Source organism: Globicephala melas, chromosome 1 (assembly GCF_963455315.2).
Source record: "Globicephala melas chromosome 1, mGloMel1.2, whole genome shotgun sequence".
Lineage (NCBI taxonomy): Eukaryota > Metazoa > Chordata > Mammalia > Artiodactyla > Delphinidae > Globicephala > Globicephala melas.
Window position 1 is genome coordinate 74,173,132 of NC_083314.1, and position 22,466 is coordinate 74,195,597.

At 48.6% G+C, this 22,466-nt stretch overlaps 1 protein-coding gene across 4 annotated transcripts in view; it reads left to right on the top strand.

The window, feature by feature from the left end:
• The first annotated feature begins 1,959 nt into the window (after positions 1 to 1,959).
• Positions 1,960 to 22,466, top strand: part of LOC115844592 (CD48 antigen-like) — a 31,772-nt gene continuing 11,265 nt past the window's right edge. The window contains exons 1-9 of one of the 4 annotated variants that reach the window (XM_070044110.1): positions 2,023 to 2,097; positions 2,813 to 2,984; positions 3,278 to 3,391; positions 7,288 to 7,668; positions 9,242 to 9,538; positions 12,062 to 12,196; positions 12,399 to 12,490; positions 12,773 to 12,877; positions 14,680 to 18,068. In XM_070044110.1, the coding sequence (XP_069900211.1) occupies positions 3,319 to 3,391; positions 7,288 to 7,668; positions 9,242 to 9,538; positions 12,062 to 12,196; positions 12,399 to 12,490; positions 12,773 to 12,868 (1,074 nt within the window). In that variant the 5' untranslated portion in view covers positions 2,023 to 2,097; positions 2,813 to 2,984; positions 3,278 to 3,318 and the 3' untranslated portion in view covers positions 12,869 to 12,877; positions 14,680 to 18,068. Of the gene's footprint in view, positions 2,098 to 2,812; positions 2,985 to 3,277; positions 3,392 to 7,287; positions 7,669 to 9,241; positions 9,539 to 12,061; positions 12,197 to 12,398; positions 12,491 to 12,772; positions 18,069 to 22,466 lie in introns of those variants that run through there. The other 3 variants (XM_070044109.1, XM_070044107.1, XM_070044108.1) reach the window with 3 other exon arrangements.

A 22,466-nucleotide genomic window follows, 5' to 3' on the forward strand; every position in this document is an offset into this window, starting at 1 on the left:
ACCAGCCTGAGAGTGGGGTCTCCTTGCCTCCCTGTTCACGGGGCCTGGGGCCTGCATCAGAAGAAGGGGACAAGAGCCTGTGACCCGGTCACATCACAAATAATCAACAACTAGCTGAAGTGCTGTGGGAGCCCAGCACAGAGAGCACCTAATTCATCTGGGGCAGATGGGGCAGGCTCCCAGGGGGCCATCTGAGCTGCATCTGGAAGGGTCTTCGGGCATTGGGTGGGAGGGAAGTACTTACTCCAGGTAGTGGGAGCTGGTGTGCAGGCTGGAGGCTGATGGGGGTTCTTTCTTAGGCCCATAAGCGATGGGGAGTGACCCCTAAAGTGGGGAGGTTTTCCCAGTTATCTGTTCCTGCTGGGGCTCTCCCTCCCCTCTGTGCTCCCAATGGGAGGGTCTCAAAGGTCTGTGGGCACCTTCTCAGGGACTGTGTGTGGGGATCTGCAGAGCCCACTCACCTCCCTATGGGGTAGAGTAATGTGGTCTGAATGCCTGGGGTGGGTAGAAGGATGTGCTGTGGTGTGGTCTGTCCTCCCCTGCTGGACAGAAGAGAGATGTTGACAACCAGTCCAGCCAAGAATCTCTAGGGAAATCTAGTGATAAAGGAGCCCAGTAGAAAGAAGCCGAAAGATGTGGCTGGGGTGAGAGTCACGGACAAACAGGAGCTTTCTCAGGAGCTGGGAACAAGCTCAGGCTGAGAGCAGTCTCTCCACTGGGGTGGGGGGGGGCCTTCTCCAGGTTTAAAAGGTAATGTCGTTGGTGTGACAGATGGGATGGATGTTAAGACTAAGGTGAAAAGACCCTGTGAAAGCTGGACCGTGAGACTCCCTAGGAGGACACGTCACTGCCCTGGGAAGGAGTGCAGGTCCACCAGCCTGCAGCTCACAGACAGTGAGGGTCCCCGGGCCCTGTTGAGAGACCAGCTGAGGTTTCTCAGGCCAGCAGCCTTTGCAGGTCTGGCTGGGCTGGAGGCACAGACCGTTTGTGATGTATTGAGTGCAGAAGGAGGAGCTGGGGTTGAACAAAGGCCACTTTGATCTCAGAGGCTTCTGAGATGCAGCCACAGACCTTAGTTTTCCTGCCTGGAATAGTGCTAGGGAGGAGAGAGGCTGCCCTGGGACAGGCCTGGCCTCCCCCTTTCATGTGGCTTCTCAAGGTCTGAAACCATCTTGTGTGGGAGATTCACTGCACTGAGAGGGACTTGGATCTGGAAGGACCATTGGTATGAAAGGACAGGGACCTGGTCCTAGGCCAGGCTCTACTACATATTGGGTTTATTCATTAACCTCTTTGGATCCTCAGTTTCTACATCTGTAAAATGGGAAGATAATTGTAATAATATCTATCTGTCTCTCATAGATGAAAATGCTTTGTCAATTTGAAAGAGGTAGACAGGCTGGGGGTGTTGATGATGATTTACGTTTGCAGCTGCACAAGGTGGCTGAGAGGCTGCCTTAAGAGATTTCCCTGGTGGCGCAGTGGTTGAGAGTCCACCTGCCGATGCAGGGGACACGAGTTCGTGACCCGGTCCGGGAAGATCTCACATGTCCGGGAAGATCTCACATGCCGCGGAGCGGCTGGGCCCGTGAGCCATGGCCGCTGGGCCTGCGCGTCCAGAGCCTGTGCTCCGCAACGAGAGAGGCCACAACAGTGAGAGGCCCACGTATTGCAAAAAAAAAAAACAAAAACAAAATGTCCCTGGTGTTCTGCCAGCATGGAATGTTTACTGTCTGTCTCTCTTCCAGTGCCCCTGGCCTGTAGCTGCATTGCTGTTTCCCTCTCTCTAGGCTCCTCCTCCCTCCCCAAATCCTGAGCAGATGGTTTACAGACCCAAACACAAGAGGACTAACACAAGAGGACTTATAGGACATGGGAGAGCGAAAATATGAAACTTGCTCCCCATCACTCTGAGAGTGACCAGTGGGTGAGTTGCCTGGATTTTGAGCCCAGACAAGAAGTTTCTGACCACAGGACTCATTACCTTTTGCAGTAATTTCCCCATTACTAGAGGAGGTTGGAGGGAATAAGCCAGCGTTGGATATTCTCTTGTCTGGGATTCAGCAGAGCAATTTAAGGAGCACAGAATGGACTCAGGTGACTTGCTTAAGGCCACACAGTGGGATGGGACAGTGGCTGTGTTGTTGGGGGTTTTTTTCTAGAGTTTGTTGTCGAGAGCCCAGACCCTACGCTTGATTCACCGTATGACCTTTTGCAGATTACACTGCCTCGCTTGGTCTCAGTTTTCACATCCATAAAATGGGTTTAATATACAGTGCCATGACTATGTTGAGTGCATGGTCGTGGGGCCAGTCCTGCATGGGGCTCCTCAGCCTTGGGGCAGCGGAGGGGGAAGTCTCAGTGGGGATGAGAAGGAGGCACTGCCCAGGAGTTAGGCACATGGTGCTGGTCCCCTACGGTGTGGGCCCAAGAGTTCTCTGATGTTGTGGGGTATTCAGTCTGGTGAGAAGAGGCCAGAGCCCGAGCCTCAGTAGGTGGGAGTGGGTCTGAGGCAGCTGAGGCTGTGGCCAGGAGGGGTGTGTAGATATCTATTCCTGCCCCTCTGTGATAGCAGGAGCAGGCCTGGCAGAGGCTTAAAGGGAAATGGTAGGAAGGAGGCAGACAAGAGCCTATCAGATACCGTGGGGTCTGGCTTTGCCCTGTGTGTAGGGAGAATAAGTAACACTAGGGGCAGCTGGAAAGCCAGAAGGGTGCAAGCAGTAAATGCCAATATTTGCATTTGTGATATGGGGAGTTGACACTTCCCCCAAAGAGCTTTGTTCTTACTTAAGAGCTTTGCTTCTTACTTAAGCAACTGACATTTGAAGTTTATGGAAAACCAAACTCATTAAACAGTGTAAAGACGGAGGAGACAGCATCCAAGGCAGCAGAGGCCCAGCCTACCCTGGCTGAAATAGCATGACTTCTGTGCTCAATCATAGGCAGACACTGATGAGCGGCTCAGCCTAACCCCAGGGAAACAGGTAAGGGAGTTATAGTGAGTGCTAGTGTGGGGAGTGTGAGACGAACAAGCTGGTGTGACCACAGGGATGGGGCGTCTCCAGTAGTGAAGTTGTTTGTGCATTTATTCTGCACTTGTTTATTGAGGTCCTACTGTAAGTGCTGGGGATAGTAACAGGAAACATCTGAGTGGCTTACTACAGGCTGGTGGGCTGTCAACCCAGAGCATAATCATGCTAGCCCCGCCCTAGGGGTGGGGAAGAGCCTAAGTGTCCCTCTGAGTGACGCTTCCCTTCTCTCCTGCCCCTCCTCCTAGACCTTTCTTCCACAGCTGCACAGGCGGGCAGGCAGCCTGTGATGGGGCCCTGCTCAGAAGACCCCCGTCTCTGCTGGGCCTCCCGGCTCCTGGGATTCACCAGCCTACTCCTCAGTGAGTGGCCCGGGCTGCTGGGAGGGAGGGCCTTTGGGGGGAGCAGGGAGGCAATGTCCCCTGTCCACGTCTAAAGTCTTTGGTGAACAAAAAGACAAAACAGCTCTGTAATTATTTAGCAAATACAGTGCATTTGGTTTAGAGCCCTGGGGTGAACAGAAAAACAAAATGGCCTTTTGGTTGTGGCGAGCCTGGGACCCCTGTGCTCAGGCGGTCTTGGCTGCATTAAGGGAAACATTTCCAGGGAGGTGAGGCTGCTTCTGTGCAATAACAGAGAGGCTGGGAGAGCATGGAGCTGCCTGGGAAGAGGGAGGGAGACAAAGAAACCTGCTCCTTGGCGTGGAAGGGCTGGGGAATGAAGCTCCCCTGGTCTGGACTCAGAGGGGAACTGGCAGCCTGTACAGTTGTCCTATGGGGGAGGGGGCCAACCAGAACCCTGCGTCTGAGATGGAGGAAGCAACTCTAGTCTGGGTTTCTTGAGCAAGATGAAAGATGTTGAATACAGTGCAATTCTGCTTTGATAAAAGGAACAGCAGCCTCTAAAATTTAAGAGTTTCTGTATACCCACTTGTAGAAAGAACATGGAGAAACTACAGAAGGAACAGTAGACTGGTAATGCGGGCTCCAGAAGGGAGTGGACTTCGGGAGAAGAGAAATGGAAGTAGAAACAATAGAGAGTTAAGTGAAAATGAAATGAAGACTGGACAACACCGTAATCACATACAGGACTTCCTGGGAGATTATATGATTATGTATAAGGAAATTAAGTAAAAACGAATGAGGAAATACTAATACCCAGTGAATTATGAATTCTGGAGAAAGTTGGAAAGCTTTTATTGTTTTAATTTTTTGTTTTAGTAACCCAGCCACTAAATAAACTTTCAGGAGTTATATGAAATTTAATGAATTAGAGAACTTTTATAAACAGATGTCTTGAAATAAGAATGAGCTTTGTAAAACATGACCTCTTTTTTAACAAGTTAAATTTATGTCTACAGTAAAATGTAGGCCTCCTCTTCAATTTTACATAACTGGAAAATATGTTCTGTTATTTAGAGTTTTCTCCGTAGGCTCTGGGGTTGGAAGATTACATAAGAGAGAGAGAGAGAGGGAGAGAGAGAGGAGGGAAATGGACAAAATTTTAAGTTGATTTGTAAGTGTTAAATTTTATATTATTTACATAAACTTTTACTCTGTCTTGTTTGTAACCACACCCCCCGGCTTTATTTTCTTCTTCAGGATTAGATCTTTTGTAGATCTGAGCACTTTGCTTTCCTTCTCTTTCCCTGTCTTCTTCCATCTTCCTCGCAGCTGGGCTCACCATTCCCTTCTGGGTGGGTCCTCCCTGCAGCCTGAGGGCTGAGCCCCTTCTCTCCCTGGTTCCCTCCTTTGCAGCAAGTGGGGAGTCTGGTTAGGCTGCTGTCTAACCCTCTCAGCTGGCCAGAAGTCCTTGCCCTGCTAAACCCCTCTAAGTACTTGCGTCCCCTTTCCTAGGAGAGGAAAGTTGGAGGATGAGCCTCCAGGAACTGCTCTGATCCTGGTGATGAGAGAGCAGTGCTGGCAGGGGAGCTCCTGGGGAGGACAGGGACAGGGTGGGGGAGGTGATGGGCGGCTCCTGCAGTGGAGAAGCACTGGGCTGGGAGACAGGAGCCCTGGCTCCAGGTGTGGCTCTGCCCTGTGTGACCCAGGACAAGTTCTCCCCCTGGGGCGCCTCCTTCTCTGTAACAGGAGGGGCCTGGGGAGATCCCCCCTAAGATCTGACCTGGAGGAGATGCCTGGTTAAGTGACTTAGTGATTAAATAAATACAAAGAAATATCTGAAATACTTGTGCATATGAACGCTGGCACGAGCTATTCTCTGCTTCCATTGAGAGCCAGGAATGGGAATAAGTACAGCAGGAGGGAGGCAGGCCTGAAATAATGAGGATTTATTGAATTGGAGAGAGGATTGGGACCTTGGAAACCAGAGGCCAACCCAGGCAGATGGATCCTGACCTGGTGGAAGAAGCAGATTGATCATCTTTTCAGGATAAGACACTTTCCCTGGTCCTGTTCTGTCCTACCTTGGTCCCCAGGAAGGAAAGAGGGTATTGGGTCCCTGCGGTCTGTGTCTGAAGCGGGAGGGTGGGCTCTGGAGGAGGTGGCCCTGAGGCGAATGTGCCCACTGGTCACAGTTCTGCAGGAAAATGACCAAGGAAGGCCTAATGCGGCCTCTTGGGGCCTGGCTAGGGAAGTGCTGTCTTGGTGGCAGGGACAGCAGAGCTCACTAAATGATCATGCTTCCCCTCATGTTCTAGTCCCTGGCAGTTAGCCAGAGCCTTGTGACAAATGCTGGCCACAAAGCAAGAGCAGGGGTCATGCTCCTTCTGGACAGATACAGTGAAACCCCCTGTGTGATTCTCCTGTCTCCCCTCCCTGCTGCGGGGCTGGGAGCCTGCGAGGATGCTGTGGGTTCCACGGGTGCAGCCACAAGGAGGTGGAACCTCTGCCATGTGGGACAGGACACCCTCCTCACTCTCTCACGGAACCCATGGTGGGGGATATAAACTCCCCTTGTTCTAAGACCCTGAGGTATTGTAACTGTTTGTTATGCAGCACAGCCTAGACTGTCCTGCCTACTACACTGCCTAGAAGGAGCAGGAAAGAGAGCAGCCTTCATATCTGTATTAGCTATCTACTGCTGTGTAACCTGTCACCCCAAAACTCAGTACCTAAAACACCACCAGGCATAGTCTCACAGTTTCTGTGGGTCAAAACGGAGGAGCTGTTCAGCTGGGTCCTCTGGCTCAGGGTCTCCCAGACTGAAATCAAGGTCCTGGCTGGGGCTGCATCAGCTCAGGGTTAGCTGGGCAGGATGTGCTTCCAAGCCTACTCATGTGATTGCTGATGGGAGGCAGTTCCTGTGGCTGCTGGACTGAGGGTCCCTGTTCCTCCCCGGATGTTGGCCAGAGGCTCCCTCGGTTCCTTGTCACGTGGGCCTCTCCTTAGGACAGCTGACAACACGGCAGCTGGGTTTCTCAGAGCGAGCAAAAGAGGGAGTGAAGGAGAGAGAGAGCAAGAGGGAAGTCACAGTCTCCTATAACCTAGTATCACTGAGTGACATTCATCAAGTCTGCTGTGGTCCATTCCTTAGAAGCCAGTCACTAGGTGCAGCCCACGCTCTAGGGGAGGGCATTACACAAGGATGTGAACGTGAGGAGACACTTAAGAAGCTCCTCCTACAGTTATGCATTTGGTTTGACAGAAACTCTGCTAGGTGGTTTTTCTCTTTTTGATAAATTTATTTATTTTATTTTTGGCTGTGTTGGGTCTTCATTGCTGCGCGTGGGCTTTCTCTAGTTGCGGCGAGCGGGGGCTACTCTTCCTTGCGGTGCGCGGGCTTCTCATTGCAGTGGCTTCTCTTGTTGCGGAGCCCGGGCTCTAGGCATGCGGGCTTCAGTAGTTGTGGCACACAGACTCAGTAGTTGTGGCTCACGGGCTCTGGAGTGCAGGCTCAGTAGTTGCAGCACACGGGCTTAGTTGCTCCGCAGCATGTGAGATCTTCCCGGACCAGGGCTCGAACCCATGTCCCCTGCATTGGCAGGCAGATTCTTAACAACTGCACCGCCATGGAAGCCCCTGCCAGGTGCTTTTGATCCATGATCTCATTCAGTTTATACTGTCATTATGAAGCAGGTGAGGAAACTGCAGGTTAGCAAGTTTAAGTAACCTGTTCAAGGTTACAATTCACTAGAGCCAGGACTTAATTCTAGAATTGCTTCAGGTTCATTTTACTAGGCTTCCTCCTAAGAATCAAGGGAGTATATTGGATGAATTTCGTTTAAAAGATGGGTTTTGTGGTTTTCTTCTTTATTGTTACTGAAAAACAAATACATTTCCTGTTTCCAATGCCCTAGGCGTCTGCTGCCCTGGGGTCAAGAGTTCTGGGACACATGGTTCTGGAGTTCAGGATTCTGGAGTCCATGTTCCTCTGCACAGGGTCCGAGGAGGTTCTGTATCGTTTAACGTGACCAGGAAGCAAGAAGCTCACCTGGAGGAGGTCACATGGGGCTTTGGCCCTGACTCAAATTACAGAGTCCTGCTGCGAGTCGGTGCTGAAGCAGACGCTCCCACTTGGGTCAGCCTCCAGGACAAGTATCAGCAGAGGGTCCATGTGCCCAGCATCTTGTCCCTGAAGATTGAGAACCTGACCTCTGAGGACAGTGGACTGTACCGGGCTCGAGCCAGCTTCACTGGAGGAATAGAACGTAACCAAGTTTTCCCCCTTACCGTCTATGGTAAGTGACAGCATCTGACCCCATGCCATGGCTTACCTCCTTCTTTTGTGCTACGAGTTTCACACAGGTCCCATTTTTCAAGATTCCTTCCAGACACCAGCCTTCAGATTCTATTTTCTCCTCTGCAATGAGGGTAAGTGGGTTTACTGCAAATGGTGAGCAGAGCTGAGATTCACAGCAGGGATAAACCACTTCAGTATTTTGGGAGAGGAGAATGGAAATTTGGGGAAATGATATTGCCAAAACAATTGTTGTACTTTATAGGTCTAGATTTACTTCATTTGTGTATTGGTTGTCTACTGCTGCTAGAACAAATTGCTATAATTTAGATGCTTCATAAAACACAAATTTAGGATCTCACTGTGCTGTAGGTCAGAAGTCAAATACGGGTCTCACTGGGCCCATGTCGAGGTGCTGGCAGGGCTGTGTTCCTTTCTAGAGTTTCCAGGAGATTCATTTATTTGTCTTTTCTACCTTCTAGTGGTTGCTTACATTACCTGGCCATAGTGGGACCAATTCTTCTCACATTCTTATCCCTCTAACCTCCTTCCTCTTCTTCCTTCTTCTACGTTCAGGGACGCTTGTGATTACATTGGTCCCATCCAGGCAGTCAGAACAATCTCCTTATTTTAAAGTCAACTGATTAGCAACCTAAATTCTACCTGTTACCTTAATTCCATTTTGCCATGTAACCTAACATATTCACAAGTTCTGAGGATCGACGTGGACGTATTTGGGGTCCATTATTCACCTACCACAATTCATAAACCCACGTAGTTAGTGCCTCCTCTCCTTTCACTCAGCAGCCCAAGGCCAGCCTCACTCGCAGACCCCACAAATCCAGCTCTAGAAGCCTCAATAGACGTGGGAGAAAGGTTATACTGCAACACTTCCAAAGAACCTCACTTAGCCAACACTTTCTTTCCCTAAAGTCCCTGTCTGCATAGGAAAATACCTGCTGTGAGAGAGTGGCTGTTATAGCTTTAGGTCCCCGTGTGATTTCTAAGACCAAGTTATCAATATGTCACTTCTCAAGTTCAGTGGCATATTCTAACCAGACTCAGACTCGTCATTCCTAGTTGCTACCACCGCATCTCCTGCAAATGTCTCCACTGTTGGGAGCACAGGGCCTTTCTCTGGGCTCCCATTGCTGGCCAGATGTCCTCCTTCTCTACGGGTTATGCAAACCCAGGCATTATCTGAGCAGAAGAGGGCAAGTCCTGATCTGGGACTAGCTTTTCTATCCCAGACTTCTTCCCCTTCCAGAGGAAACCCCATTTTCTTAGAAATAATGTGCCTTGGGTAGGTGGTATCCAGGTTTTATTTTCTTGTTGGAGATTTTTAAGGCTTGCTCAATCTAGTGAAATATCATAGGACTTAACTCAGTGTCTCCCTTCTTCATTGTCACTTGCTATGTAGTAAGTATTGAGCGAATTGTGTTTTACTTGTAAAATGCATTCACCATCATTAAAGGGAGGATGCCAGGGTTTCAATGAGATGATGGATGAGAATGTGCAGACTGTATTGTTCTCCACTCATGTGAGGCTCCATTCTTTTGTCCCTCTTACCCTAGAGCCGGTGCCCCTTCCCCAGATCCTGTTCAAGTTACTGTCCATCACACCAGGCTGGTGCAATGTCACCCTGGAGTGCAGAGCCTCAGGGGCCACAGAGGACCTGACGGTGACCTGGCAGAGCAAGGGCCTCCCCAGGGAGCTGGAGCAGAGCGTGACACTGGGACCAGCCCCCAACTCCTGGACCCTGCCTGTGAACCTGCCCCTGAGGCAGCCCAGTGCCAGCTTCACCTGTGTGGTCAGCAACCAGGTGGACCAGAAAACTGCCACCTTAGACCTTGGGGAAGTCTGTGTCCATGGTGAGTGTACCTGCCAGAGGGGAGGGGCATTCTCGGAGCTCAGCTGCACTGGGGTGAGGGTTCTGGGCTTTTCTCCCCACTATGTTATGAGCACCACTTTCCATCGGGTCACCCCATACAGGAGTCTGGGAGGTACAGAAAACTCATCTCTGCTTTTAATTGTCACATCCATGCCCGCCTCTCCACCCCCTCTTTTTTCCCCTAAGAAACAAGGGATTTGTTTTTTTGTGTTTTGGGGTTGTTGTTTTTTTTTGCGGTACGCGGGCCTCTCACTGTTGCGGCCTCTCCCGTTGCGGAGCACAGGCTCCGGACGCGCAGGCTCAGCGGCCATGGCTCATGGGCCCAGCCGCTCCGCGGCATGTGAGATCTTCCCGGACCGGGGCACGAACCCGTGTCCCCTGCATCGGCAGGCGGACTCTCAACCACTGCGCCACCAGGGAAGCCCAGGGATTTGTTTTTGATGCAAATCTTGTCCACCCAGCTCCAGATGAGCAGCTCCCAGTCCCAGCTGGTCCTGGAGGGAAAGCAGGGGTGGGATGGGGGAGGTGAGGAGAACTAGGGCTGCAGCCCGCAGAGGTGTTCCCTAGAGATGTATTTCCCTGAGGGCCCACACCTCCCCTGACCCATGCTCCCTGCTGCCTGTGCCTATCTGCCTGCCTGCTGGGCATCTCTTTCCTTCCCATACGCTGTAGTGCAGTGTCAGAGCTGGTCCAGGGCAATAGCTTTCCAGTACTTCCCCCACCTCATCCATTATCCATAGTGCGTCCACTGTAATCTTTTGAAAAGAAATTGGATTTTGAAATTGATCTGTGTCATCTGTAGGAGTATGACCCACTGGCTCCCTGTAGGATTCAGGGCTCAGATGCTCCTCTGCCCATGTTTCTTACCTCATACACTTCGCACGGAATTGTTTGCTTGGAGCTCCTGAATGTGTTCTGCTATTATAAGCTTCTGAGCCTCTGGAAATGCTGTTTCCTCTACCATCAGCCATCCCAAGTCAAGAGTCCTTCACTTCCGGGCTTCCCTGGTGGCACAGTGGTTGAGAGTCCGCCTGCCGATGCAGGGGACAGGAGTTCGTGCCCCGGTCTCCCGGTCCGGGAAGATCCCACGTGCCGCGGAGCGGCTGGGCCCGTGAGCCATGGCGGCTGAGCCTGCGCGTCCGGAGCTTGTGCTCCTCAACGGGAGAGGCCACAGCAGTGAGAGGCCTGCGTACCGCAAAAAAAAAAAAAAAAAAAGAGTCCTTCACTTCCTTGCTTATTCCTGTTCAAGGATTTCCCTCAGGTCATGGGTATGCGACCAGCACAGTAACACAGGGTCCTGTGGTTGGTTATAGTTCTGATATTAATAAAGTTTGAACAAGGGTGTCTCAATCTCATGTGGCACAGGGCCCTGCAGGTGCTATAACTGTCCTGCCCTCAAGCATCATCCCCTTTAAGGAGCAGTCCGTAGCCACCCCACACTAAATAGCAATGCTGTTTATGGGTTTGTCTCCGCTGTAGCCTGGAACACCTTGAGGGCAGAGGTCATGTCTTGTTCTCCTTTGAATTCATGTACCAAGCAAAGCTCCTGGCACTGTTTGCTCACAGTTCAGGATTTCATTGAATGAATGAGTGAGCCGGTATCCTGAGTGTAGTCTTGCCCCTCTCACCCATCCCCCATGAGCTGCTGGGAGGAACTGATGTGTCAGCATCACTTAAAATCCCACATTACTCTCCCCTCAGCCCCATCCTGGAGTCTCAGATAAAGTTCAGTGCTCAGCATGACCCACAAAACCCTCTGGAGGGCTTCCCTGGTGGCGCAGTGGTTGGGAGTCCGCCTGCCGATGCAGGAGATGCGGGTTCGTGCCCCAGTCTGGGAAGATCCCACGTGCCGCGGAGTGGCTGGGTCCGTGAGCCATGGCCGCTGAGCCTGCGCGTCCGGAGCCTGTGCTCCACAACGGGAGAGGCCACAACAGTGAGAGGCCCGCATACCGCAAAAAAAAAAAAAAAAAAAAAAAACCCTCTGGAAAGAGACTCTTCTCCCTCTGATCCTCCTCACCTGGCTCCTCCCTGCTGCAGTGGGATGATGGCAGCTCCCAGGGCTGGCGATTTGGCACAGTCATTTCTCAATTGTGGTGCCCCTCCTTCCTGGAATTCTGTGCCCATGCTGAATATCTAGTTAACTCCTATTCCTCCCTCAAGACTCAGTTTACGCATCACCTCCTCTGGGAGGCCCTCCCTGAAGACATGTGTACAAGGTGTAAACCTCTATTGCACTGCAGTCCCTCTGGCTGGCAGACTTTGGTATTTTCTCAGTCTTCCCCCCCGGGTGACCCCATCTGGCTCATCGCAGTACCCCTGGCACCAAGCAGGAGCTCAGGACCTGGTTGAATGGATGAACCTGACATGCTCCACCCTCTTCAGCTTCTGAACCTGGATCCTTCAGAGCTCTTCACCTGCTCTCTCTCTATCTCCCCTTGGCAATGGGTATTTTAGGTTCTGTCTTGCCTTAACTTTCTTCATTCTCTCTGTGTGAGGGAAACAGATTCACAAGGACAGGTCATTGCTGACCCCCTGCCAGGCATCCTAGGGGCTGCCGTGGCTGTGCTGTTGATCCTTGGAGGAGGACTGTACCTTTGGAAGACACGTGGGAAGAAGAAGAAAATGGAGACTGGAAGAGGCAGGTTGCACTTCTCCCTCCTGCCCTGATACCTCCCCTCCCCCACTGGACCCTTGGCTCCTTTCCTTCTGCATGTTGCTGCTCAAGGAATCTCTCTGCAGAGGGAATGGTGGGTGTGGCCTTGGCCTTGGGGTTCATAACAGTGGGGGAGCGTAAGGGTTTTCAAGGCCCAGGTTCAAGCTCCACTCTGTGTATGACTCAGGTACAGAATTGCAGGAGGACCACAGGGACAATGATAGTGGCATCCAGTACGCAGAGCTGAGCCAGCAGGAGTCTCGAAAGGGCACACGCAAGGTGAGAGCTGGGAGCTGTGCCCAGTCTGGGCTCTCCTGGGTCCGTCCTCACCTGGGTCTGGGCCTGTCAACCCAGTCATCTGCCTTTCCTGGCCCCGCTGTCTCTTTAACTCTTTCCAGGTGGTCAGTGGTATTTACTGAGAAAATTTATAACTGGGGCCAGTGCAGTGCTGGGCGCTTTGGGGGAATTCACGTGCAACTCATGTCAGCAGCATTGGTTCCATGTGGGTCCCTCTGGGGCCTCTCTCAGCTGTTCTAGGAACTCTCTGTCTTGCATTCCTAGGGTATTGGTGAGCGACATTTAGAAGAAAAGGAGCCTGTTAATACTGTCTACAGTGAGGTCCATAAGTCAGAAAGTGAAGCCATGAAGATAATTTAATTGGAGGAGGTAGGAGAACTGGAACTCCTAGGGCACCTCCACTCGGAGCTTGATCCTTGCAGACACCTGCATCTCTCAGCCCTGGTCCAGCTCCAGCTGCCCTGGTCTGTGTTACTTCGACCCTCCTGCCCTCAACTCCCTGGGCATACATGGCCTTGTCGTATCCCCTGTCACCTCTCCAAGCTGCCTTCCCACTCAGGATTCTCACCCTGCAAGATGAGGGCTCTTTTTCCATCATTAACTCATATCCTGACCACTCGCCTCCTGAAGCTTCCCAAAGAGAACCTTCCTGCACATGATAATTCCCACAGCCTCTGCTGTGTGGCTGGTATATGTCTTTCTGAGAACACAGCCCAGGCATGGGGACTGCGTAGAAGATATTGACCACGCCGCAGAGGAAGGGGTTAGGACCTTGATGCTGGAAACTGAGTTGGGGGTCCGTGGAGGCAGCATGGGTAGGTGGGATCCCACAGAGGGCTGGCCTGAGGCTTCCTTTGCACCCTGTATAGGGCAAAAGGTTTGTGTCGAGCGGTGTGTTTGTGTGTGTGTCTGTGTGTATGTTGGGGGAGTATCCAGTGTATATTATACATTGGGCCACAGCCCTTTTCTCTGACCACTAGTACTAACCTCAGCTTCAGCTCGTAGACCTCAAATCCACCTCTTGCAGAGTGGGAAAAGGAATTTGTATTGTTTCTGGACCTTCTGAGACTTCTGTTTCTCAGAGAGGGACCCAAGTTGGGACTTGTGTTCTTAGGAAAGCAGCCTCAGCCCTTCCTTGTCTGGGGTAGGGGAACTTGGTCATTAGAATGGAAGTGCAGTGTGCCTCTCCCACCTCCCCTTGATGAGGCTGCTATGAGGGGTGAGGGGTGAGGCTTGTAGGAAGGTCTGAGCCAACCCTCTCCTGCCTCCTCTACTGACCCTCAGCACCCCACGGCCCCGCTGGCCTCAGATCCTAGGTCAGCCTCCTCTTTGCTCACTCACATCCCTCTGCCTGAAATGGCGGCTCCCTTTCCCTATCCCTTCCTCCCATCCCTGTGTGTTGGAATCCTACCATTCCAGCCCAAAACCCCCTTCCAAGTCACATGTTCTACATGTTCCCATAGGTTTGAAAATAGTCTCTTCTCCCACATCTGTCCTTTTCAGACAACTTGGACATAATCAAGGCCCCTGCCGTAGGTTTGCTTTGGGTTGGTCATGAGTCTTCCCTGCTAGCCTCACCTGGGGCTCCCTCAGGAGGGCGTTGGAGCTTTAGGGGGCCGGTGCCAAGGAGACAAGCACCTCTCTCTGTGAAGTGTCTGAGCTACCCTTACTCCCAACTCCCACAGAGAGTTGGGAGCAGACAAGACCCAGAGCACAGAGGCTGCTGAAGTCTTTCTGGTAGTGACTCCACAAGGAAGCAAAGAGGACATGATGAACTCCAATGACACTGCCTGGTTTCCCCAACCCACATCCAGCTTCACGTTGCCTGAGGACCTAATGTAGCCTGCACTGTATTGTGGGAAGCTTCTCCTCTCTCTGGGGGTCCTCACCTCCTCAAAGCCTCCGCCTTCTGCCTTGAGTCCCAGCTCTTGAATCAGAAATGGACTCACTCTGATACTATGATCTGTGGTTCTTTGTCTGCTGGCCTAGATTCCTGGGTCTCTTGGTTCCCCTCCCAGCTCAGCAAGCTCAGCTGCTTCACTTCTGACCTCAGAAAGCCAAGTTCTGGGCTAAAGGACTGAACGTTATGCTAGGATCCCGCTAGATGGTGCATGAATAAGAGAGGAGCAGAGTTTCCATAATAAGGCTCTTTCTAACCTCTTTCTGCTCAGGCTGAACAGAAGGCTGAGAAGGAAAAAGATGACATCTCTCACTGGCATCCCAGGTGACCAGTCATGGCTGGGTATCAGTGCCCATCAGTCCAGAAGCACTGTAAGATGTGACCACCCATTGACCCCTCCCCCCCACCTAAAGCAGAAGAGGAAAAAAAATGAAAGAGGAAGGGAACTTGACTTTCCAAGTCTATCATGAACCAGGTTTTGTCCCAGGCATTTTATAAAGATCATTTCTTCTTACTCTTATAAGAACTCTCTAGGGTAGGTATTACTTATCCCCATTTTGCAGGACAAGTAACCAATGTCCCAAAATAGTTGGTGGCAGAGCAAAGCCTTAAATCCAACACTGGACAATTCCAGCATTCATATCTTATCCTTTGCCACATGGTCACTGAAGACCTCGTAATCCTGGAATATTCGGAGGAGAATATCCTCCATTTGTTCCTCTTCCAATGATCCCGGTCTTCTGACTCAGGTGCCCCAACTTGGAATGAGTTCATCCTGATGATGGATGGAGCAGTTGGTGGTTGAAAGAGAAACTGTCCCTTAAGTGGACAGTGGGGTAGGAGATATGGGTGGGAGACATGGACTGAGAGACCCTGCCCTCTGGCTCAGATGAGACATTCAAAGCAGAGATGCTTTGGGGCTTCCCTGGTGGCACAGTGGTTGAGAGTCCACCTGCAGATGCAGGGGACACGGGTTCGTGCCCCGGTCCAGAAGGATCCCACATGCTGCAGAGCAACTGGGTCTGTGAGCCATGGCCACTGAGCCTGCACGTCCGGAAACTGTGCTCCGCAACGGAAGAGGCCACAACAGTGAGAGGCCAGCGTATTGCAAAAAAAAAAAAAAAAAAGCAGAGATGCTTCTTCCTCTTGGGTCTTGTGGGAGTTACTTCCTCTCATTCAATGTGTATTGTGGATTTCAGCATCCCTATTCTCAAGCCAACTTCCTTTTCCATTGTTATTCATAACTTCATTCAACAATTATGTGAGGCAGATATCCTCAATGTACAAAGGGAAAATTAAAATCCAGAGATGTTAAGTACCCTACAGAAGTTCTCCCAAGTGTAAGTGATGTAGGCATATCAGGGGATAATAATTTCACACACTGTGATTCCTTTCTCTCTATCATCCCAGACATCCAACAAGTTACCGTCTTCCATTGGGTTATCCTTCATAAAGCTTCTTGTACTCCATTCTCCTCTTATTCTTTCATTCCCATCTTACACCTGCAGCTGCACCATTTTTACATTTCCACCAGCAATGTATGAGAATTTCTCCACATCATCTCCAACTCTTGTTATTTTTTGATTGTTGCCATCCTAGTGCTGGTGAAGTGGTATCTCATTGTGGTTATGAATTGCATGTCTCAAATGATTCATGATGAACATGTTTTCATGAGCATATTGACCATTTGTATACTTTATTTGAAGAAATTTCTTTCTCTCTTGAATTGTCTCTTGTCATCCATTGCCCCTACCTCTTTGTTGAGTCTGCTTTTGTCCAGTCACCAGGGAACTTCATGTTGTTAAATCCAGTGGTCAATTCTCAATCCTCATTTCCCATAACTTCTCAGCCGCAGTGGACCTATATTTTCTGGAAACACTGTTTTCACTTTGCATTCATTATTCACATTATTTTCCTCCTACTGGGTGGTTGCTCCTTAATTTCCTTTATCAGTATCTTTCCAATATCTCCAACTTCTAAATTTTGGAATAACCCAGGGTTCATACCCAGACCACCCAGACCACATCTCTTCACTGTCTACACTCATTTCTTTTTGATGTTATGGCCATGCAGTAATCCCATGACTACATGACCTTATGTGGCAAAAGGGACTTAAAGATATGATCCCTCCCCTGGACTCCACATTGTAAATATCCAACTGTTTACTTGACATCTCCACTTGCGTGTATAACAAGCATCTCCATCTTGACATATCTAAATTCAAACTCCCCAAACATGCTTCCTATACAATTTCTGATCCCTCCAAATGTCACCTCAATCCTTCCATTTTTTCTGGCCACAAAACCTTGGTGTCATCCTTGACTTCATTATTTTTCTCACACCCCACCTTCTATCTCTCTTAGAAAATACTGATATCTTTTCATTCTATATATATTCAAATACTTATTTTCATATACCTATATGAAAAAATTATACTTATAATGAAATACTTCTCACCACCTCCCTAGTCCAATAGGGTCATCATTTCTCACCTGGATTACTGCAGTAGCCTCCGAGTCTCCTACTTTTGTCTTTAATCCTTTAATGTCTATTTTCATAATATCACCCAGATTTATCTTTTCAGAACTTAAGTTGCGTCACATTACTCGTTAGCTCAGAACTACCCCATGGGCCCACTTTATCTGGAAGGCCCTGTATCAGCTGACCTCATCTCCCATGCTCCCCTCCTTCCTAATCCCCTCTAGGACACTGGGCTCCCTGCCATTCCTTCAATACTACATGCATGCTCCTTCCTCAAGGCCTTTGCTCTCTAGAATTCTCTCCCTCTAGATATCCACATGTCTCATCCCCTCACCTCCTTCAGGTCTCTGTACAGATGTTAACTCTTCAGTAAGACCCACCCTGACCTCCCTATATAAAACCGCAAACACTTCCTGGTGCTCTCCTCTCTCCTCCATGGTCTATTTTTCTCCATAGTACTTTCACAAGGCTGTGTGACAGGGTACATTTATTCTGGGCTGTAGTTTAAAGACAGGTGGGTATTGAGGCCTCAAAGTATAAACTGCAGTCCTATTATGCAAATACCATTATTATTCCCAGGAAACTGCAACACTGATAAATTAATGAACTTACTCAAGGTCACATAACTAATAGGTGGCAGAGCTGGAATTGAAATCTTGGAGTTGGATTCTAAAGTTCTTGACCACTGTATACCAATTAAATAAAGTATACTCTCTCCACATGAGGGAATACTATTTATGTAATAAGGAGAATAAGTTACAAATTACATCTTTATATATTTGAATGGAAAGTTGCCCATGAAATATTAAATGAGTTATGGAACATGCATAGTGTTATCCTATATTGTAAATATATATAAATATGTTTATGTGGGCATAAAATAGTCTAAAAGCTAGTAGGTTAAGAAGTTAACAATGGTTATCTTCTGCGGTCTCTTTTTCTGTATCATCAGTTTCTTTATAACACTAATCAAAAAAATTACCTATTAAAAATTTTTAGCAGGACAGTGACATGATCAGAGCTGTGCTTCAGATAGATAAAGCCACATATACACCAACAGGAAGTTTATCATCTAAACAAGTTAACGTACTTATGCTTATTTTTCACTTTCTTTTGTATTGATTGATGCCTTCAGGATCTTTATTGAAATAACCCCAAATATGTGTAGATCTGTCTATATAGTACAGGCAAAGTGGTCTGATGGATCCAAATGGACACTCCCCGTGAATGGCTTACAATCTGGGCTGTTCATTAGATCAACTGGAGAGCTTTCAGGAACAGATACTTGGACTCTATCCTGAAACTGGGCACCATCTATATTTTTTAAAAACTCAATAGATGATTCTGATTCATGATCAGGCTTGAGAACTGAAACCTTGGGCCTACATGAACTCTTCATAAAATCCAAATGGGAATGTACATGGCAAAGAAAGGCTGTGAGTTTGTCTTCCAAGATGTTTCTCAGTGTGTGCTAGTATGTTATGTAGTCCAGTAAATGTTGGTTGAGTGAAGGAATGAGTGAATGACAAAGCCCTACAGTTTGGCATTACAGTTGACTCTTGAACAACGTAGGGGGCTCCCACCCCCTGAGCAGTCAAAAATTCACATATAACTTTACAATCAGCCCCCTGTATTCATAGTTCCACCTCCACGGGTTCAAACATCCATGGATCATACAGTACTGTTGTACACGTCTGTTGAAGAAAATCAGCATATATGTGGACCTGCGCAGTTCAAACTCATCTGGTTCAAGGGTCAACTGTACTTTGATGTGTTCACCATGTGTTCAGAGTCTGACATGTAGATTCTTAGCCAAAACCCAGAATCTCCATTTCATCCATTGCCCTTTTGCCTTGGGGATGGAAAATCTTGATAATAAATGTTAAAAGACACTGGTAAACAAAACTAGAATGCTTATTTATTAATTTACAGTGAGAAGTATACTTGCTAACTGGGCTAGATATCCCTGTTAGCTTGACCAGGGCATCCTCTTCCCAAAGATAGGCCACATTGGAAGCCGAGTTACCACTGGACTACATGGGAAGCCCTGAGTCAGGGCAGGTAAGCAGATGCTGCCGGAATGGATCCCAGGGGCCTTCTCATCTGAGCTCTCCATCTCCGTGGTAGGACTTACCTGCCCAGGGCATGGGATTCTCCTGCCAGCCTGTTGGAGCACTTCATTTGCCTCTGTCACTCATCTCCCTTTACGCCCCATTTCTTATTAACCATCCTTCTGATTGACATTCTTTCTTTGGTCACGTGCATATGTGAGATTAAGACTTGCCTTGATCTCAACTGGAATTATTATATCTCTCCCGTGATCCAGATATATAGTGTTTTATTTAATCTCCAAAAGTAAAAAAAAATCCCTCCAAAACATCTACCCTTATTTCTGTCATTTCCAAATTGTAGTAGAGGATGTGGAGGGTGAAGACACTCCCTCAATACACCACCTGCCACCAGGTGAGCCACCAAATAGCTTTTGCAAATAGACTAAAAGAGAAAAGCTATAAACTGGTTAATGGAATTCTGTGGCTCTCAGGGCTGGAAACATCACCTAATTTATCACTTACCCTTTCAGCAAGATCCTCTCATATTTAAAACAGCCAAACAACAATAATAACAAGAAAAACTCTTAAGAGAATATAGTGCATAATTAATGTCTATTCAATTTTAAATCTTTATTAAATGGACAATTTCTAGAAAAATATGATTTGATAAAATTGATCTACATGTGTGTAAAAACTTTAAAAAATGAACATAGAAAATATTATAAAACTTACATAAGTGTTTTCTCCTTTGATGACATAAGAGGCAAAGCCTATTCACAAAGCCTAATGTGAATTCCTCACATCTTTAAAGAGTAGATAATTTTTGTGCTAGCAAATTTTTTTTAACTTGGCAGAAGATAGAAAGCATTCATTTATGATTCAGAAAACTTGACAAAGCATGAAAAAGGAAATAAAGTCCCAACCTAGTTGTCCAGGCTGCTTGGACACTTGTAATTTCCCTTCTTCTGCTGGAGATTTTCCTTGGTGAGCTCCATTTCCAGCTTCCCAAGGAGGCTGAGGAACAGAAGAGCTTTTGCCAGTATCGTCCACAATAATGGAAATAAGACTAGAGTTGTAGTCTCTGTTGGGTCAGAAACAGAGAAGGGCGTGAGAAGCTTCGGGGTGATGGATCCTGGGCTGGCCATGCTCCCTGTGGTGTATCACCTCAACAGAAGGCACTCTACTCCAGCTGATGGTTCTGGAGAAACTGGGACTTTAGGGCTCAAAATAATCTGATTTTGCCAAGAAGTTTTCCTAGAATCTAAGAATGTCCATGTTGGAAGACAACTCACTAGGGAGTCTGACCCCATTCTGAGCTTTATAACTACCCACCAAGTGATTTTACCTGTAGTTACACTCCACCAGTGACATGAGGTCACTGTGCCCCAAAGCATCTATTCCAGTTTTGGATGACTGACTATAGAAAACTCTCCTCTAATATCATGAGTCAAAACCTGCCTCTCCTTATTTGCTCATTACAAATATGATTCCTTGTCTACTCAATGGCCCTTCAAGTGGGATTTAGAGCAGAGCAGAGATAAACATCAGTGCCTGGTACAGCCGTCGTACCTCCTCCCATAATTTCCTGGATCATATGCCAACCTTTATTATCTCTGATTCCCGTCTCATCTGGTACTGTCCCAAGGGCTGGGGAGGTTGGAATCATACTTCTTGACAATGATGAGCACCAACCTACCATACCCCCAATCTCCTGGGAAATGAATGTCCGCAGAGGTGGGCACACTCACTTTGCCAGGCACGCTCTTAATCCCAAGAGAGTTCCCCAAGGTCTATAGGTGGTAGTTTTCTGGTCCACATGGTTGTTGACCACACAGGTGAGGCTGGAGTCAGTCTGGCTTAGGGGCAGGCTCAGAGCTTGGTCCCAGTGTTCCTCTGTTCCAGCTCCCTGGGGAGGCCCTTGTTTACCCAGGTCACCTTCAGGTCCTCTGTGGCCCTGCACTCCAGAGTGACATTGCACCATCCTGGTGTGATGGATACTTAGTTGGCCAGGATCTAGGAAAGGGGCACAGGCTCTGGGGCAGGAGGGAACAAAAGCTTATTATTGTATTTGTAGAGCATGTTACTTACCCACTATCATGTAGTTTCTGAGCAGTCAGCTGGGAAGGCAGGGCATTGCACAGCCAAAGAAACTGAGGCCTAGAGACGTGAAATAGTTTGCAAAATTATATAATGAGAAAGTGATACTGAATCTCAGTTTTAGAGAAGGGAAGGAAGCCAGTCTATCAACTCTCTTCACTACCCGTACCCCCAACTGTCACCACACACGGCTGAAATCACACCTGCTTGCCCTCCACATGCATTACCAGAACCTTAACGATCTCCATAGCACAGAGGGTATAATGAAACTTCTTGGGCAAATACTTCCCATGGGTAGAATTTTTAAAGAAGGTTCTGAAAACTGGTTTGAGAATCTTAACCCTCTCTCACCCAAACTGAAGACATACAAAGTTTAGGATTTGGAGATAAGCAGAAAGAGATTTTATTTGGAGAGAGCTGTACGGCTTTGAGTCCCTTTCTAACCTGATGGGTGCCTACCTCTCACCTCAACATGGTGATAGGGGCTTCAGTGAGACGATTCTGAGAACTTGATGTGTGTCCTCTGCAGCTTGGGGATGCACTGGACAAGTGTCTGACTTATACTTGAGAAACTGAAGGGATAAAATGCTTCAGAAACAGCCTATAGTAGTAGGCTGCCAATAGGGAAGAAATTGCAAAGGCATTGATGAGTCAAATGAACATCTTTTTATCAACTAGAAGTAGGGCCTTAAAAGAACTTTGACAAGAAGGGCATCTGGAGAGGCAACAGATTCCCAACAAAGAGAATCTTGGCTGGTCCATGTGGAAATGGACCAGCCAAAACCAGCAACCATAGAGAAAAATATAGGTGGTCATCCTGAGAGTGTCACCTGTGACAGGGTGGGTGAGATCCCCAGCATGGGAGAGGAGAGGTATCCAAGGAAACTATGAAAATGTCCCGTGAGAAAAAGAACCAGTAGCCTAAATGCTACCATACCCAGAGAACCCAAGTGCTAGATCTCCACAACAGGATGAGTCAAGGAAGGTCCTTCCTGTTGCCTCCACCTTCCATCTTCCCTACTGCTCCTCCTTCACTCCCTGTCCCTGTAGAGTGGGGAAGAGAGCTCAGTTTATTTTGCTGTTCTCTGTGATCCTTGTGGGCCTTTGCCAAGGAAATCTGCCCTGGTCTTTTGGTCTCACTCTCTACCTTCTGCTGCATCTGCTGCTGATGTGTCTGTTCCTGCTTGTCTTGGGCTAGTATGGGCGACACTGGTGACGTCCTTGGTCCCTGCCACGGCCTCCTCTGTAGTGAGGTCGCTGCACTCTGACCTTTCTTATTTCTGAACTCAGGCACCTTCTGGCCCATGGCCCCTCTCAGCACTTCATGTCCCCTATAGGAGCCCACGAGAACGTCTGAACCTCCCCAACATGGAACACAAGCTAAGGGGAACTTGTAGCACTTCTCGAGGCCCTTTAAAGCCCAAACACA